Source organism: Heptranchias perlo, chromosome 31 (genome assembly GCF_035084215.1).
Source record: "Heptranchias perlo isolate sHepPer1 chromosome 31, sHepPer1.hap1, whole genome shotgun sequence".
Classification (NCBI taxonomy): domain Eukaryota; kingdom Metazoa; phylum Chordata; class Chondrichthyes; order Hexanchiformes; family Hexanchidae; genus Heptranchias; species Heptranchias perlo.
Genome location: NC_090355.1, coordinates 36,471,428 through 36,487,332, shown reverse-complemented (window position 1 = coordinate 36,487,332; position 15,905 = coordinate 36,471,428). Strand labels below are relative to the sequence as shown.

Sequence of the window (15,905 nt, the reverse complement as noted above, 5' to 3'; positions counted from 1 at the left end):
AAAATGCTTCTTTTTTAAAAATTAGAAATGGTATTGTGACCGCAGGCAGCGATGGAGGGGTTTATGAGTTGTGTTCCAGGGATGGAGTGCGGGAGGTGAGGAATCTGAGAGAGTGCGTGCAGTGAGGAGGGGTCGGCAGTGAGGAGGGGTCGGCAGTGAGGAGGGGTCGGCAGTGAGGAGGGGTCGGCAGTGAGGAGGGGTCGGCAGTGAGGAGGGGTCGGCAGTGAGGAGGGGTCGGCAGTGAGGAGGGGTCGGCAGTGAGGAGGGGTCGGCAGTGAGGAGGGGTCGGCAGTGAGGAGGGGTCTGCGGTCTGCGTGCGGTGAGGAGGGGCCTGCGGTCTGCGTGCGGTGAGGAGGGGCCTGCGGTCTGCGTGCGGTGAGGAGGGGCCTGCGGTCTGCGTGCGGTGAGGAGGGTTCGGCGGTCTGCGTGCGGTGAGGAGGGTTCGGCGGTCTGCGTGCGGTGAGGAGGGTTCGGCGGTCTGCGTGCGGTGAGGAGGGGCCTGCGGTCTGCGTGCGGTGAGGAGGGGCCTGCGGTCTGCGTGCGGTGAGGAGGGTTCGGCGGTCTGCGTGCGGTGAGGAGGGGCCTGCGGTCTGCGTGCGGTGAGGAGGGGTCGGCGGTCTGCGTGCGGTGAGGAGGGGCCTGCGGTCTGCGTGCGGTGAGGAGGGGTCGGCGGTCTGCGTGCGGTGAGGAGGGGCCTGCGGTCTGCGTGCGGTGAGGAGGGGTCGGCGGTCTGCGTGCGGTGAGGAGGGGCCTGCGGTCTGCGTGCGGTGAGGAGGGGTCGGCGGTCTGCGTGCGGTGAGGAGGGGCCTGCGGTCTGCGTGCGGTGAGGAGGGGTCTGCGGTCTGCGTGCGGTGAGGAGGGGTCTGCGGTCTGCGTGCGGTGAGGAGGGGTCGGCGGTCTGCGTGCGGTGAGGAGGGGTCTGCGGTCTGCGTGCGGTGAGGAGGGTTCGGCGGTCTGCGTGCGGTGAGGAGGGGCCTGCGGTCTGCGTGCGGTGAGGAGGGGCCTGCGGTCTGCGTGCGGTGAGGAGGGGCCTGCGGTCTGCGTGCGGTGAGGAGGGGCCTGCGGTCTGCGTGCGGTGAGGAGGGTTCGGCGGTCTGCGTGCGGTGAGGAGGGTTCGGCGGTCTGCGTGCGGTGAGGAGGGGCCTGCGGTCTGCGTGCGGTGAGGAAGGGCCTGCGGTCTGCGTGCGGTGAGGAGGGGCCTGCGGTCTGCGTGCGGTGAGGAGGGGCCTGCGGTCTGCGTGCGGTGAGGAGGGGCCTGCGGTCTGCGTGCGGTGAGGAGGGGCCTGCGGTCTGCGTGCGGTGAGGAGGGTTCGGCGGTCTGCGTGCGGTGAGGAGGGGCCTGCGGTCTGCGTGCGGTGAGGAGGGGCCTGCGGTCTGCGTGCGGTGAGGAGGGGCCTGCGGTCTGCGTGCGGTGAGGAGGGGCCTGCGGTCTGCGTGCGGTGAGGAGGGGCCTGCGGTCTGCGTGCGGTGAGGAGGGGTCTGCGGTCTGCGTGCGGTGAGGAGGGGCCTGCGGTCTGCGTGCGGTGAGGAGGGGCCTGCGGTCTGCGTGCGGTGAGGAGGGGCCTGCGGTCTGCGTGCGGTGAGGAGGGGCCTGCGGTCTGCGTGCGGTGAGGAGGGTTCGGCGGTCTGCGTGCGGTGAGGAGGGTTCGGCGGTCTGCGTGCGGTGAGGAGGGGCCTGCGGTCTGCGTGCGGTGAGGAGGGGTCTGCGGTCTGCGTGCGGTGAGGAGGGGTCTGCAGTCTGGTGTCACATCTCATGGGTACAAATGTATTGTGTCCACAGGCTGGAATGAGTTGCTCATCGCTTCATTCTCTCACCGTTCCATAGCTGTGAAAGACGGGATTCTCCTGGCGACTGGGCTCCACGTCCATCGGAGCAGTGCACACAGTGCAGGAGTGGGGGCCATCTTCGACAGGTGGGCACTTTAATCACCTATTTCAGGGGTGGTTTACACGTAAATATCGCAGTCCTGGAGGAGCAGTGAGAGCCCAGCAGGGTAGGTTCAGGGAGAGGGGATTTAAAATCACAGACAGACCGGCAGGGGAGATACAGGGAGAGGGGCGGGGGAGGAGATGGGGGTGGGGGAGAGAATGGGGAGGTGACTGGGGAGCCGGGGGATTGGGAGGGGGTGCAGGGACATTAATATCGAGCCTCGTCTTATTCGAGAGTTGGAGGATTTTGTTTGGAGATTCTGAAAGCGGAGTTATTGAGTAATTAGATTTTGTGGCCCATTCCTGAAATGATCCCGGCAGGACTCGACTCTGTTTAATTCAGAACCTTTAATTTCTCTCTTTTCAGAGTTCTGACAGAGCTTGTTTCTAAAATGCGAGATATGCAAATGGACAAGACGGAGTTAGGCTGTCTACGAGCGATCGTACTCTTCAACCCAGGTACTGGTCTCCGGGGCTTGGCTAATGCCTCTTGCTGTTCTGGTCCTGGTCAATCCACACTCTTCGCTCTCTGTGGCTTTAATGTCCTTTCGATAATGAGGGGCCAAATCTTCCACATAGTGCTTCAATGTGGGCCAATCATTACCGTGTATAATCTATCCTTCCTTCTTTACTCTTGTACTCTGTGCCCCTATTTTTAAAACCCAAAATGCTGGTAGCCTTTTTTATGCACTCACACCTTTCATGGAATTATGAATGTGATCTCCTGGGTACGGTAGCATAGTGGTTATGTTATTGGACTAGTAATCCAGAGCCCTGGACGAATAATCCGGAGTCATGAGTTCAAATCCCGTCACGGCATCTGGGGAATTTAAATTCAATTAATTAAATAAAATCTGGAATTAAAATACTAGTATCAGTAATGGTGGCCATGAAACTACCGGATTGTCGTAAAAACCCATCTGGTTCACTAATGTCCTTTAGGGAAGGAAACCTGCCGTCCTTACCCGGTCTGGCCTATATGTGACTCCAGACCCACAGCAATGTGGTTGATTCTTAATTGCCCTCTGAAATGGCCTAGCAAGACACTCAGTTGTACAATCTCGCCAAAAAAATTCATCATAAAAATAAAACCAGTCGGACCACTGGGCACCGGACACGACTAAGGCAAACCAAGCCCAGTCGACCCTGCAAAGTCCTCCTCACTAATATCTGGGGACTTGTGCCAAAATTGGGAGAGCTGTCCCACAGACTAGTCAAGCAACAGCCTGACATAGCCATACTCACAGAAGCATACCTTTCAGCCAACGTCCCAGACTCTTCCATCACCATCCCTGGGTATGTCCTGTCCCACCGGCAGGACAGACCCACCAGAGATGGCGGTACAGTGATATACAGTCAGGAGGGAATGACTCTGGGAGTCCTCAATATTCACTTTGGACCCCATGAAATCTCATGGCATCAGGTCAAACATGGGCAAGGAAACCTCCTGCTGATTACCACCTACCGCCCTCCCTCAGCTGATGAATCAGTCCTCCTCCATGTTGAACACCACTTGGAGGAAGCACTGAGGGTAGCAAGGGCACAAAATGTACTCTGGGTGGGGGACTTCAATGTCCATCACCAAGAGTGGCTCGGTAGCACCATTACTGACCGAGTTGGCCGAGTCCTGAAGGAGATAGCTGCCAGACTGGGCCTGCGGCAGGTGGTGAGCGAACCAACACGAGGGAAAAACTTACTTGACCTCGTCCTCACCAATCTATCTGTCACAAATGCATCAGTCCATGACATTATTGGTAGGAGTGACCACCGCACAGTCCTCGTGGAGACGAAGTCCCATCTTCGCACTGAGGACACCATCCAATGTATTGAGTGGCACTATCACCGTGCTAAATGGGATAGATTCAGAACAGATCTAGCAGCTCAAAACTGGGCATCCATGAGGCACTGTGGGCCATCAGCAGCAGCAGAATTGTATTCCAGCACAATCTGTAACCTCATGGCCCAGCATATTCCTCACTCTACCATTACCAACAAGCCACGGGATCAACCCTGGTTCAATGCAGAGTGTAGAAGAGCATGCCAGGAGCAGCACCAGGCGTACCTAAAAATGAGGTGCCAACCTGGTGAAGCTACAACACAGGACTACATGCATGCTAAACAGCGGAAGCAACATGTTATAGACAGAGCTAAGCGATTCCACAACCAACGGATCAGATCAAAGCTCTGCAGTCCTGCCACATCCAGTCGTGAATGGTGGTGGACAATTAAATAACTAACAGGAGGAGGAGGCACTGTAAACATCCCCATCCTCAATGATGGCAGAGTCCAGCACGTGAGTGCAAAAGACAAGGCTGAAGTGTTTGCAACCATCTTCAGCCAGAAGTGCCGAGTGGATGATCCATCTCGGCCTCCTCCCGATATCCCCACCATCACAGAAGCCAGTCTTCGGCCAATTCGATTCACTCCACGTGATATCAAGAAACGGCTGAGTGCACTGGATACAGCAAAGGCTATAGGCCCCGACAACATCCCAGCTGTAGTGCTGAAGACTTGTGCTCCAGAACTAGCTGCGCCTCTAGCCAAGCTGTCCCAGTACAACTACAACACTGGCATCTACCCGACAAAGTGGAAAATTGCCCAGGTATGTCCTGTCCACAAAAAGCAGGACAAATCCAATCCGGCCAATTACCGCCCCATCAGTCTACTCTCAATCATCAGCGAAGTGATGGAAGGTGTCGTCGACAGTGCTATCAAGCGGCACTTACTCACCAATAACCTGCTCACCGATGCTCAGTTTGGGTTCCGCCAGGACCACTCGGCTCCAGACCTCATTACAGCCTTGGTCCAAACATGGACAAAAGAGCTGAATTCCAGAGGTGAGGTGAGAGTGACTGCCCTTGACATCAAGGCAGCATTTGACCGAGTGTGGCACCAAGGAGCCCTAGTAAAATTGAAGTCAATGGGAATCAGGGGGAAAACTCTCCAGTGGCTGGAGTCATACCTAACACAAAGGAAGATGGTAGTGGTTTTTGGAGGCCAATCATCTCAGCCCCAGGACATTGCTGCAGGAGTTCCTCAGGGCAGTGTCCTTGGCCCAACCATTTTCAGCTGCTTCATCGATGACCTTCCCTCCATCATAAGGTCATAAATGGGGATGTTCGCTGATGATTGCACAGTGTTCAGTTCCATTCGCAACCCCTCAGGTAATGAAGCAGTCCGTGCCCGCATGCAGCAAGACCTGGTTAACATCCAGGCTTGGGATGATAAGTGGCAAGTAACATTCGCACCAGACAAGTGCCAGGCAATGACCATCTCCAACAAGACAGAGTCTAATCACCTCCCCTTGACATTCAACGGCATTACCATCGCCGAATCCCCCACCATCAACATCCTGGGGGTCACCATTGACCAGAAACTTAACTGGACCAGCCATATAAATATGGTGGCTACAAGAGCAGGTCAGAGGCTGGGTATTCTGCGGCGAGTGACTCACCTCCTGACTCTCGAAAGCCTTTCCACCATCTGCAAGGCACAAGTCAGGAGTGTGATGGAATACTCTCCACTTGCCCGGATGAGTGCAGCTCCAACAACACTCAAGAAGCTCAACACCATCCAGGACAAAGCAGCCCGCTTAATTGGCACCCCATCCACCACCCTAAACATTCACTCCCTTCACCACCGGCACACCGTGGCTGCAGTGTGTACCATCCACAGGATGCACTGCAGCAACTCGCCAAGGCTTCTTCGACAGCACCTCCCAAACCCGCGACCTCTACCACCTAGAAGGACAAGAGCAGTAGGTGCATGGGAACATCACCACCTGCACGTTCCCCTCCAAGTCACACACCATCCCGACCTGGAAATATATCGCCGTTCCTTCATCGTCATTGGGTCAAAATCCTGGAACTCCCTTCCTAACAGCACTGTGGGAGAACCTTCACCACACAGACTGCAGTGGTTCAAGAAGGCGTCTCACCACCACCTTCTCGAGGGCAATTAGGGATGGGCAATAAATGCCAGCCTCGCTAGCGATGCCCACATCCCATGAACGAATAAAAAAAAACACCCTTTAGTGGTTTTCTGTGTACACTTAGCCGTGGCTCAGTGGGTAGTACTCTCACCTCTGAGTCAGAAGGTCGTGGGTTCATGTCCCGAGACTTGAGCGCATAATCAAGGCCGACACTCCCAGTACAGTGCTGAGGGAGCGCTGCACTGTCGGAGGGTCAGTCCTGAGGGAGCGCTGCACTGTCGGAGGGTCAGTGCTGAGGGAGCGCCGCACTGTCGGAGGGTCAGTGCTGAGGGAGCGCTGCACTGTCGGAGGGTCAGTACTGAGGGAGCGCCGCACTGTCGGAGGGTCATTACTGAGGGAGCGCCGCACTGTCGGAGGGTCAGTACTGAGGGAGCGCTGCACTGTCGGAGGGTCAGTACTGAGGGAGCGCTGTACTGTCGGAGGGTTAGTGCTGAGGGAGCGCTGCACTGTCGGAGGGTCAGTCCTGAGGAAGCGCCGCACTGTCGGAGGGCCAGTACTGAGGGAGCGCCGCACTGTCGGAGGGCCAGTACTGAGGGAGCGCCGCACTGTCGGAGGGTCAGTGCTGCACTGTCGGAGGTGCTATCTTTCAGATGAGATATTAAACCGAGGTCCCATCTGTCCTTTTAGGTGGACATAAAAGATCCCACGGCACTATTGGAAGAAGAGCAGGGGTGTCCTGGCCAACAATTTCCCTCAACCAACATTACTAAAAACAGATTGTCTGATAGTTATCACATTGCTGTTTGTGGGATCTTGCTGTGCGCAAATTGGCTGCCGCGTTTCCTACATTACAACAGTGACTACACTTCAAAAGTATTTCATTGGCTGTGAATTGCTTCATGATGTCCTGAGGTGGTGAGAGGGGCAATAGAAATGCAAGCCTTTCCTTCTTTACTCCCAAACTATTACCTCACATTAAATTGCATCTGGCACCGTCTGCGATCCCACCAACTTGTCTGATTTCCTGAGGTTTTGATTACAATCCTCCTCACTATTTTGCAAAACTACTTTTTGCTTATTTAAAGAGGATTGAAAAATCCCACTATCCTCTGCTGCCCCCTCTCTGACCGGTGGCTGCCCCCTCTCTGACCGGTGGCTGCCCCCTCTCGGACCGGTGGCTGCCCCCTCTCGGACCGGTGGCTGCCCCCTCTCGGACCGGTGGCTGCCCCCTCTCGGACCGGTGGCTGCCCCCTCTCGGACCGGTGGCTGCCCCCTCTCGGACCGGTGGCTGCCCCCTCTCGGACCGGTGGCTGCCCCCTCTCGGACCGGTGGCTGCCCCCTCTCGGACCGGTGGCTGCCCCCTCTCGGACCGGTGGCTGCCCCCTCTCGGACCGGTGGCTGCCCCCTCTCGGACCGGTGGCTGCCCCCTCTCGGACCGGTGGCTGCCCCCTCTCGGACCGGTGGCTGCCCCCTCTCGGACCGGTGGCTGCCCCCTCTCGGACCGGTGGCTGCCCCCTCTCGGACCGGTGGCTGCCCCCTCTCGGACCGGTGGCTGCCCCCTCTCGGACCGGTGGCTGCCCCCTCTCGGACCGGTGCAAACCCATCAGGGCTCACTAAGTTCTGCTAATATATTCAGAACCAATCCCTTTTCTCCAATTTTCTCCCATAATTGTTCCACCTCCTCCTCTAGTTTACCCACATTCTCATTCCCAACATCATTTGTAAAAACCCAGGTAAAAATATTTATTTAATATTTCTTGTCCCCCCATCTTGCACAGTTGGACTCTCTCCTTATCTCTGAGTGCTCCGATCCTCTCTAACTGTTCTTTTACTTACATATTGATACAAGCCCTCATTATTTCCTTTTACATTATCCACTGGTCTTTGTTAATTTCCCCCTTTAACCCTTCTAATCTCCCTTTTCCCCTCCCCACTGCACTTTCAATATTCCTCATGATTATCTTCAATATTTTTAGCCATAATTTGATCACAATTTCAGTTAGCCTTAATCTTCCTGTTTATCCACATTATTTGATGCACCCTGTTGGTGGTGAAGGGATGTACTTATTTCTATCCTGATCATACTGGGAGACTTCTCACAGCTGGTCTGTTTGTTAACTTTTCTGCCCAGTTAATTTTCCCCAGATCCCTGTTGATCTCACTCAACATTGCCGTTTTCCTGTCCAGAAACCCTTAAATTTTATTCACATTTATTCTTACATTGAATCAAACTATTTTGTGGTCACTATTTCCCAATTCTCACATAAGTTATTTGGCCCATTTCATTTCCCAGAATTAAATTAAGCAATGCTTCTTTCTTTAAGCACTAGAAACAGACTGATCCAAGAAACTGAATAGATTCTAAAAAGTGTTCCCCAACTCGACCCCCTGCATTACCTTTATCCCCGTCTCTCTTGGACTAGTTAAATTCACTCGATGTTATTCACATTGATAATGTTTAGGCCGCGATATGAATTCAACAGATGTAGTTATTACATCTGGACAGGACAGCGGTTGTTGGTGTTCACAGGGCTTCACAACGACAGGGCCCCCTCTTCTCACCCTCTCCGATCCCCACTAGCCAACAATGAGAGAGTAATTGTGCGATTCTCCCTTTCTTATAGACGCCAAGGGCCTGTCCAATCCTGGAGAGGTGGAGGCTCTCCGTGAGAAGGTGTATGCCTCACTGGAGGGCTACTGCAAACACAAATACCCAGAGCAGCCTGGCAGGTACGTCCCTCTGTGAGGCGAGCAGTCCGAGTGAGATCACAGCACAGCAGCAGCTGCAGTGGAACCTGCAGGAATCCTGACATTCTCTGCTGCTCACTTTTACATTAAACTGGCTTGGATTTTATTTGTAGTTTATTTTTCAGATTTCCAATTCTCCCCTGTTGTCCTCCTGAAGACACTGACTCTCACTGGGGTACGGGTCCCACAGACACTGACTCTCACTGGGGTACGGGTTCCACAGACACTGACTCTCACTGGGGTACGGGTCCCACAGACACTGACTCTCACTGGGGTACGGGTTCCACAGACACTGACTCTCACTGGGGTACGGGTTCCACAGGCACTGACTCTCACTGGGGTACGGGTCCCACAGACACTGACTCTCACTGGGGTACGGGTCCCACAGACACCGACTCTCACTGGGGTACGGGTCCCACAGACACCGACTCTCACTGGGGTACGGGTCCCACAGACACTGACTCTCACTGGGGTACGGGTCCCACAGACACTGACTCTCACTGGGGTACGGGTCCCACAGACACCGACTCTCACTGGGGTACGGGTCCCACAGACACCGACTCTCACTGGGGTACGGGTCCCACAGACACTGACTCTCACTGGGGTACGGGTCCCACAGACACTGACTCTCACTGGGGTACGGGTCCCACAGACACTGACTCTCACTGGGGTACGGGTCCCACAGACACCGACTCTCACTGGGGTACGGGTCCCACAGACACTGACTCTCACTGGGGTACGGGTCCCACAGACACTGACTCTCACTGGGGTACGGGTCCCACAGACACCGACTCTCACTGGGGTACGGGTCCCACAGACACCGACTCTCACTGGGGTACGGGTCCCACAGACACTGACTCTCACTGGGGTACGGGTCCCACAGACACTGACTCTCACTGGGGTACGGGTCCCACAGACACTGACTCTCACTGGGGTACGGGTCCCACAGACACTGACTCTCACTGGGGTACGGGTCCCACAGACACTGACTCTCACTGGGGTACGGGTCCCACAGACACTGACTCTCACTGGGGTACGGGTTCCACAGACACTGACTCTCACTGGGGTACGGGTCCCACAGACACTGACTCTCACTGGGGTACGGGTCCCACAGACACTGACTCTCACTGGGGTACGGGTCCCACAGACACTGACTCTCACTGGGGTACGGGTCCCACAGACACCGACTCTCACTGGGGTACGGGTCCCACAGACACCGACTCTCACTGGGGTACGGGTCCCACAGACACTGACTCTCACTGGGGTACGGGTCCCACAGACACTGACTCTCACTGGGGTACGGGTCCCACAGACACTGACTCTCACTGGGGTACGGGTCCCACAGACACTGACTCTCACTGGGGTACGGGTCCCACAGACACTGACTCTCACTGGGGTACGGGTTCCACAGACACTGACTCTCACTGGGGTACGGGTCCCACAGACACTGACTCTCACTGGGGTACGGGTCCCACAGACACTGACTCTCACTGGGGTACGGGTCCCACAGACACTGACTCTCACTGGGGTACGGGTTCCACAGACACTGACTCTCACTGGGGTACGGGTTCCACACACACTGACTCTCACTGGGGTACGGGTTCCACAGACACTGACTCTCACTGGGGTACGGGTCCCACACACACTGACTCTCACTGGGGTACGGGTTCCACAGACACTGACTCTCACTGGGGTACGGGTCCCAAGGACACTGACTCTCACTGGGGTACGGCTTCCTGCTCTGTGTGGGTCAACTACTCACCGATTTAAAAGCTCCCTGAGCTATCAGACCAGCTGGGCACTGCCTCTACCTGTACCCATCGGTGCTGCCAATGGCACCTCTGGTTGAAGTTTTTTGTGGCCGTGCTTGCTGCTATGTTGTACTCACTGTCACCATGCCCTCCGTTGCCCCACAGGTTTGCCAAGCTCCTGCTGCGATTGCCGGCCCTGAGATCTATCGGACTGAAATGCCTGGAGCACCTGTTCTTCTTCAAGCTCATCGGTGACACGCCCATCGACACTTTCCTCATGGAGATGTTGGAGGCTCCCCATCAAATGACCTAAGTGGACTGTGGACGAGGAGAACATTGCAGCCTGGGGGCAGACTGCCATCCTTTGTACGGGCTCAGCACAAGACTGTAGGCCAACCCTCTGCATTTAGAGCCCCTCCTCTCGACTATTAATTCCTCAATAATGAGATGACAAAGGAATCATTTTCTTTTCTTTTGATATATACTCTGCATGGATCCTCGGTCTGAGACCAATCAGGTGATTGAGATGAAGGTGTGTGCGTGTGTGTATGTGTGTGCGTGAGAGAGAGCGAGCGAGAGAGAGAGAGAGCGCACATACCCCACCTCCCCTCCAGGTGAGAGGTGCCTGAGATTTACTTGGACTTCCTTCCCGTTGCTGTTTCCGTGCACACTGACGGGCTATCAGTCCTCTCCATGTCAAAGGTGGATCTGAGGGTTTTCCTGTTTGTCACAGCTGGGGGTTTGGATTTTCCAAAGAACTCTTGACGGCCTCGGCCTTGATTTGAAGCTCTCTCTGACGGTGATGTGAGTTCAGCCTCCTTTGACACTGTCCTGTATTGGTTCAGTTCACCATTAGCCTGGCAGGTCTCACTTGGGCTGGGTGTTGATTGGTTTCATGTGCTGTCTCACTGAGGGGGTTGGAGAGACCTGTTTACTTGTTCCAATCCTGTATAGGAATCGGAGAGCATCTCTCACCGTGGCACCTGGTCTGCCCGACTGAATGTTTAACAGAATACAGTCCGGTCTTTGTTAATCTTTTATATTTTTCGAAGCAAGTAAAGGAGGTTTTGTTTCACTAATTCTCGGCCTTTATGCAATGGGCCAGGTGAGTCATTACACAACTCAATACTTCAAACTGGGGGCACCATCACTTTGCCACAATCATCTACCCCGATGGGAGCCTTGCATTTTGGACCCATTTCCCCCAGATGGGACTGAGGTCTTGAGGTGCTCCCATGTCTTGCTGCCCCTCCAGTCCAGCAATGGGTGGGGGAAAAGCTCGACTTCTGATCATTCTTTGCTGCTGATGAAAACTTTAATTAATAACCAGTAATTAGTAAACGTCACGTCATGAGGCTGAGGTGGTTTGGGGGGGAGGTGGGAGAAAGTGCTTTTGTTTTACAAATGAGAGCGCAGATACTCAGTTTGCATCTGGACTAACCACTGCCGACCTCCCCAAACACACTAACTCATTAACCCATCCCATCCTGTACACTAACTCTCATTCCCATCCACTCTCTATATTAACTCATTCCCCCACTCCCCTCAGCACCATCATTCCTTACACTAAACCCCAATTTCCTGAGGCCCCATGGCACAGATTGGCTGTGTGGTGGAGGAGCAACTCGGCTTCTGTTGTTCTGCCGCCTCCCACTAGCTGTAGCCCAGGCACCGGTGAAACAGTCTGTACAAAGGGGGCAGTGATTGATCGGAGTCTATAAACGGTGCCTATCAGTGATTCTGGGGGTTCTACGTGGGATTGTGTCACGGTTAACGGGGTCCCACTGGAAATGTGGAGTGCACACTCTCCTTCACCTTGCTCGGAGCACCAGCAAGCGGGGTGTGAGGGAGCTGCCTCAGTCACTGCTCTCCCTCCCTCCCTCCCTCCCTCCCCCTGTGTCTCCGTCCCTCTCTCCTTTCAGCCCCAAATAGGCCCACCCTCCCTGGGGCACACTTCCCGCAGCAGGCCCCCTAACTCTTCAGCGTCAGAGGGAGCTGTGATACCCCCACATGTCTCTGCAGTGCTCTTTCCTGACACCACCACCTCCACCTCCCTTTTAATGGTGATGTGGAGATGCCGGTGATGGACTGGGGTTGACAATTGTAAACAATTTTACACCAAGTTATAGTCCAGCAATTTTATTTTAAATTCACAAGCTTTCGGAGGCTTCCTCCTTCGTCAGGTAAATGTTTTAATTCTTTTAATGGTGAGCTGCAGCCCTTTAAGACCTGCTGCTGTCTCCCTGGATTTTCCGATCTCCAGCCAAGTGTCTTGCAGGCCAAGCTTCCCCTGCACCTGAGTCTATATAAATTGGGAAGGGGGTATGGGGGAGGGAGGGTCTCCCATTAGGGAGTCAGCAGGATCTGCCCCCAAACAGTTCACGCCTACGCTGCCAAACCTTGGATAATTGGGGCTTAAGTCTCATTAACCCTCTCCTTATCTCCCCTCCCCTTTCCCCAGTGGGCTGCGGTATCCAGGTTTCTACACAAATTCTCTCCAATGCTGTCCCGTGTCTTGCATCTCACCCAGTCTTTGTCTTCTGAATTTTCCTTTAGACCCGACTTTTAACCTGAAATATAAATATTTTAAGTGCAGCAATTTTGTAAAAAAAAAATGAAAATTAAAAATTACATTTTCAAACTGTTGCGAGCACAGAAAATTATCGGATAAAAGGGGGAGTCGATACCAGGACCCCTCTAAACACGGCCGCAGAGCAAGAGGGAAGCACGTGAGGCATTAGGGTGATCTCTGATCCTGGAGATGCTACACGGGTTGCAGAAATTCTCTTCAAAACTTGCCCCTCTTCACCCCATCTCCCCTCTTCTCCCCATCTCCCCTCTTCTCCCCATCTCCCCTCTTCTCCCCATCTCCCCTCTTCTCCCCATCTCCCCTCTTCTCCCCATCTCCCCTCTTCTCTCCATCTCTGTCTCTAAATATAATTCTTTTTATCTGCATTTCTCTCTCTCTATCTCTGTTTCTCTCTCTGTCTGTCTATCTCTTTTTCTCTCTATCTCTGTGCGTCTCTCACTCTCCGTCTCTATCTGTTTCTCCCTCTGTCTGTCAATCTCTATCTCTGTTTCTCGCTCTCCGTCTTGCTCTCTATGTCTCTCACACACTATCTCTCCCTCACTTTGTCCCTCTCTCTCCCTCACTTTGTCCCTCTCTCTCCCTCACTTTGTCCCTCTCTCTCCCTCACTTTGTCCCTCTCTCTCCCTCACTTTGTCCCTCTCTCTCCCTCACTTTGTCCCTCTCTCTCCCTCACTTTGTCCCTCTCGCTCTGTCCCTCTCCCTCACTCTCCCTCTCGCTCTGTCCCTCTCTCTCTCTCGCTCTGTCCGTCTCTCGCTCTCTCTCGCTCTGTCCGTCTCTCGCTCTCTCTCGCTCTGTCCGTCTCTCGCGCTCTCTCGCTCTGTCCGTCTCTCGCGCTCTCTCGCTCTGTCCGTCTCTCGCGCTCTCTCGCTCTGTCCGTCTCTCGCGCTCTCTCGCTCTGTCCGTCTCTCGCGCTCTCTCGCTCTGTCCGTCTCTCGCGCTCTCTCGCTCTGTCCGTCTCTCGCGCTCTGTCCGTCTCTCGCGCTCTGTCCGTCTCTCGCGCTCTGTCCGTCTCTCGCGCTCTGTCCGTCTCTCGCGCTCTCTCGCTCTGTCCGTCTCTCGCGCTCTCTCGCTCTGTCCGTCTCTCGCGCTCTCTCGCTCTGTCCGTCTCTCGCGCTCTCTCGCTCTGTCCGTCTCTCGCGCTCTCTCGCTCTGTCCGTCTCTCGCGCTCTCTCGCTCTGTCCGTCTCTCGCGCTCTCTCGCTCTGTCCGTCTCTCGCGCTCTCTCGCTCTGTCCGTCTCTCGCGCTCTCTCGCTCTGTCCGTCTCTCGCGCTCTCTCGCTCTGTCCGTCTCTCGCGCTCTCTCGCTCTGTCCGTCTCTCGCGCTCTCTCGCTCTGTCCGTCTCTCGCGCTCTCTCGCTCTGTCCGTCTCTCGCGCTCTCTCGCTCTGTCCGTCTCTCGCGCTCTCTCGCTCTGTCCGTCTCTCGCGCTCTCTCGCTCTGTCCGTCTCTCGCGCTCTCTCGCTCTGTCCGTCTCTCGCGCTCTCTCGCTCTGTCCGTCTCTCGCGCTCTCTCGCTCTGTCCGTCTCTCGCGCTCTCTCGCTCTGTCCGTCTCTCGCGCTCTCTCGCTCTGTCCGTCTCTCGCGCTCTCTCGCTCTGTCCGTCTCTCGCGCTCTCTCGCTCTGTCCGTCTCTCGCGCTCTCTCGCTCTGTCCGTCTCTCGCGCTCTCTCGCTCTGTCCGTCTCTGACTTGGCCCTCTCTCCTCTTGTCTTTCCCCAGTAGGTGGAGCCTGGCTGACAGACAATGACCACCTCAGTTCTTGTGCGTCTGTTTTGAGCTGTGATGCGAGCAGTCTGTGTCGATACTATGAACACTTGGTGAAAATCGAAAAAACAAAAAAAATGTCTACAGAAATCTATTTTTGTATAAATGAAACTTTATCCCTTTTGTTAGATTGAGCTTCACTGAATTATTGTAAACATTCTCTGTAAATGTTAATACTTTAATAGTTTGCAGGATTGACGCAGGATCGATCCTGGGGTCTTTTGCGACTCTGAGCCCAGTTGCTCCCTGTGTAATTTGACAGGTTAGCTTATTTTAATTTTTGATCAGTAACACCCCAGGGAGACCTGAATATTTGTCGAGTTTCAAATATCGTCCGAATGCCGGTCTGTGAGGATTCTATCTGAAAGTCTAATTCTCTCTTGTTGATCTCTGATGTTCTGTTTGATTTTTGAAGGGTTTCTGCTCTGAACAGCTGAACTCTTATCGCTCAGAGTGGAGGCGCAGTTTGGTCCTGAAGGTTTCAGTGTAAACGCTGCAGGTTTTGGCCTGGTCTGGCCTGATTCACACACAGCGGTTTTTGGGGGCGGGAGGCAGGGCAGGGCAGTGGGGGGTGTCTCCAATCTTCACGGGGATCAGAACCCCCTGTGTTTGGAACCATTTCAGTTTGATTTTGTTTCTCCGTGTTCAGTGTAATAAAATGAGCCCTGTACCCTGCCCCCGCCTGCTCTTGTCCGGTGCTTTACGACTTCACTGGTTTGGCCCCAGCTGGAGTATTCTGGGCACAATAATTTAGGAAGGATGTCGAGGCCTTGGAGAGGGTGCAGAGGAGATTTACTAGAATGGTGCCAGGGATGAGGGACTTTCAGTTATGTTGATAGACTGGAAAAACTGGGATTGTTCTCCTTAGAACAGAGAAGGTAAGAACATAAGAAATAGTAGCAGGAGTAGGCCATCCGGCCCCTCGAGCCTGCTCCACCATTCAACAAGATCATGGCTGATCTTCTACCTCAACTCCATTTTCCTGCACTATCCCCATATCCCTTGATGCCTTTAATATCTAGAAATCTATCGATCTCTGTTTTGAATGTACTCAATGACTGAGCCTCCACAGTCCTCTGGGGTAGAGAATTCCAAAGACTCACCACCCTCTGAGTGAAGAAATTTCTCCTCCTCTCAGTCCTAAATGGCCGACCCCTTATTCTGAGACTATGACCCCTGGTTCTAGATTCCCCAGC

General features: G+C 54.5%; 1 protein-coding gene across 1 annotated transcript in view; it reads left to right on the top strand.

The window, feature by feature from the left end:
• The window catches only part of LOC137300745 (retinoic acid receptor RXR-alpha-A), a 44,379-nt gene extending 28,995 nt beyond the window's left edge, over nucleotides 1-15,384 (top strand). The window contains exons 5-8 of the mRNA XM_067970018.1: nucleotides 1,781-1,913; nucleotides 2,297-2,388; nucleotides 8,485-8,590; nucleotides 10,525-15,384. Of these exons, the coding sequence (XP_067826119.1) occupies nucleotides 1,781-1,913; nucleotides 2,297-2,388; nucleotides 8,485-8,590; nucleotides 10,525-10,672 (479 nt within the window). The 3' untranslated portion in view covers nucleotides 10,673-15,384. The remainder of the gene's footprint in view (nucleotides 1-1,780; nucleotides 1,914-2,296; nucleotides 2,389-8,484; nucleotides 8,591-10,524) is intronic.
• Nucleotides 15,385-15,905: the final 521 nt, after the last annotated feature.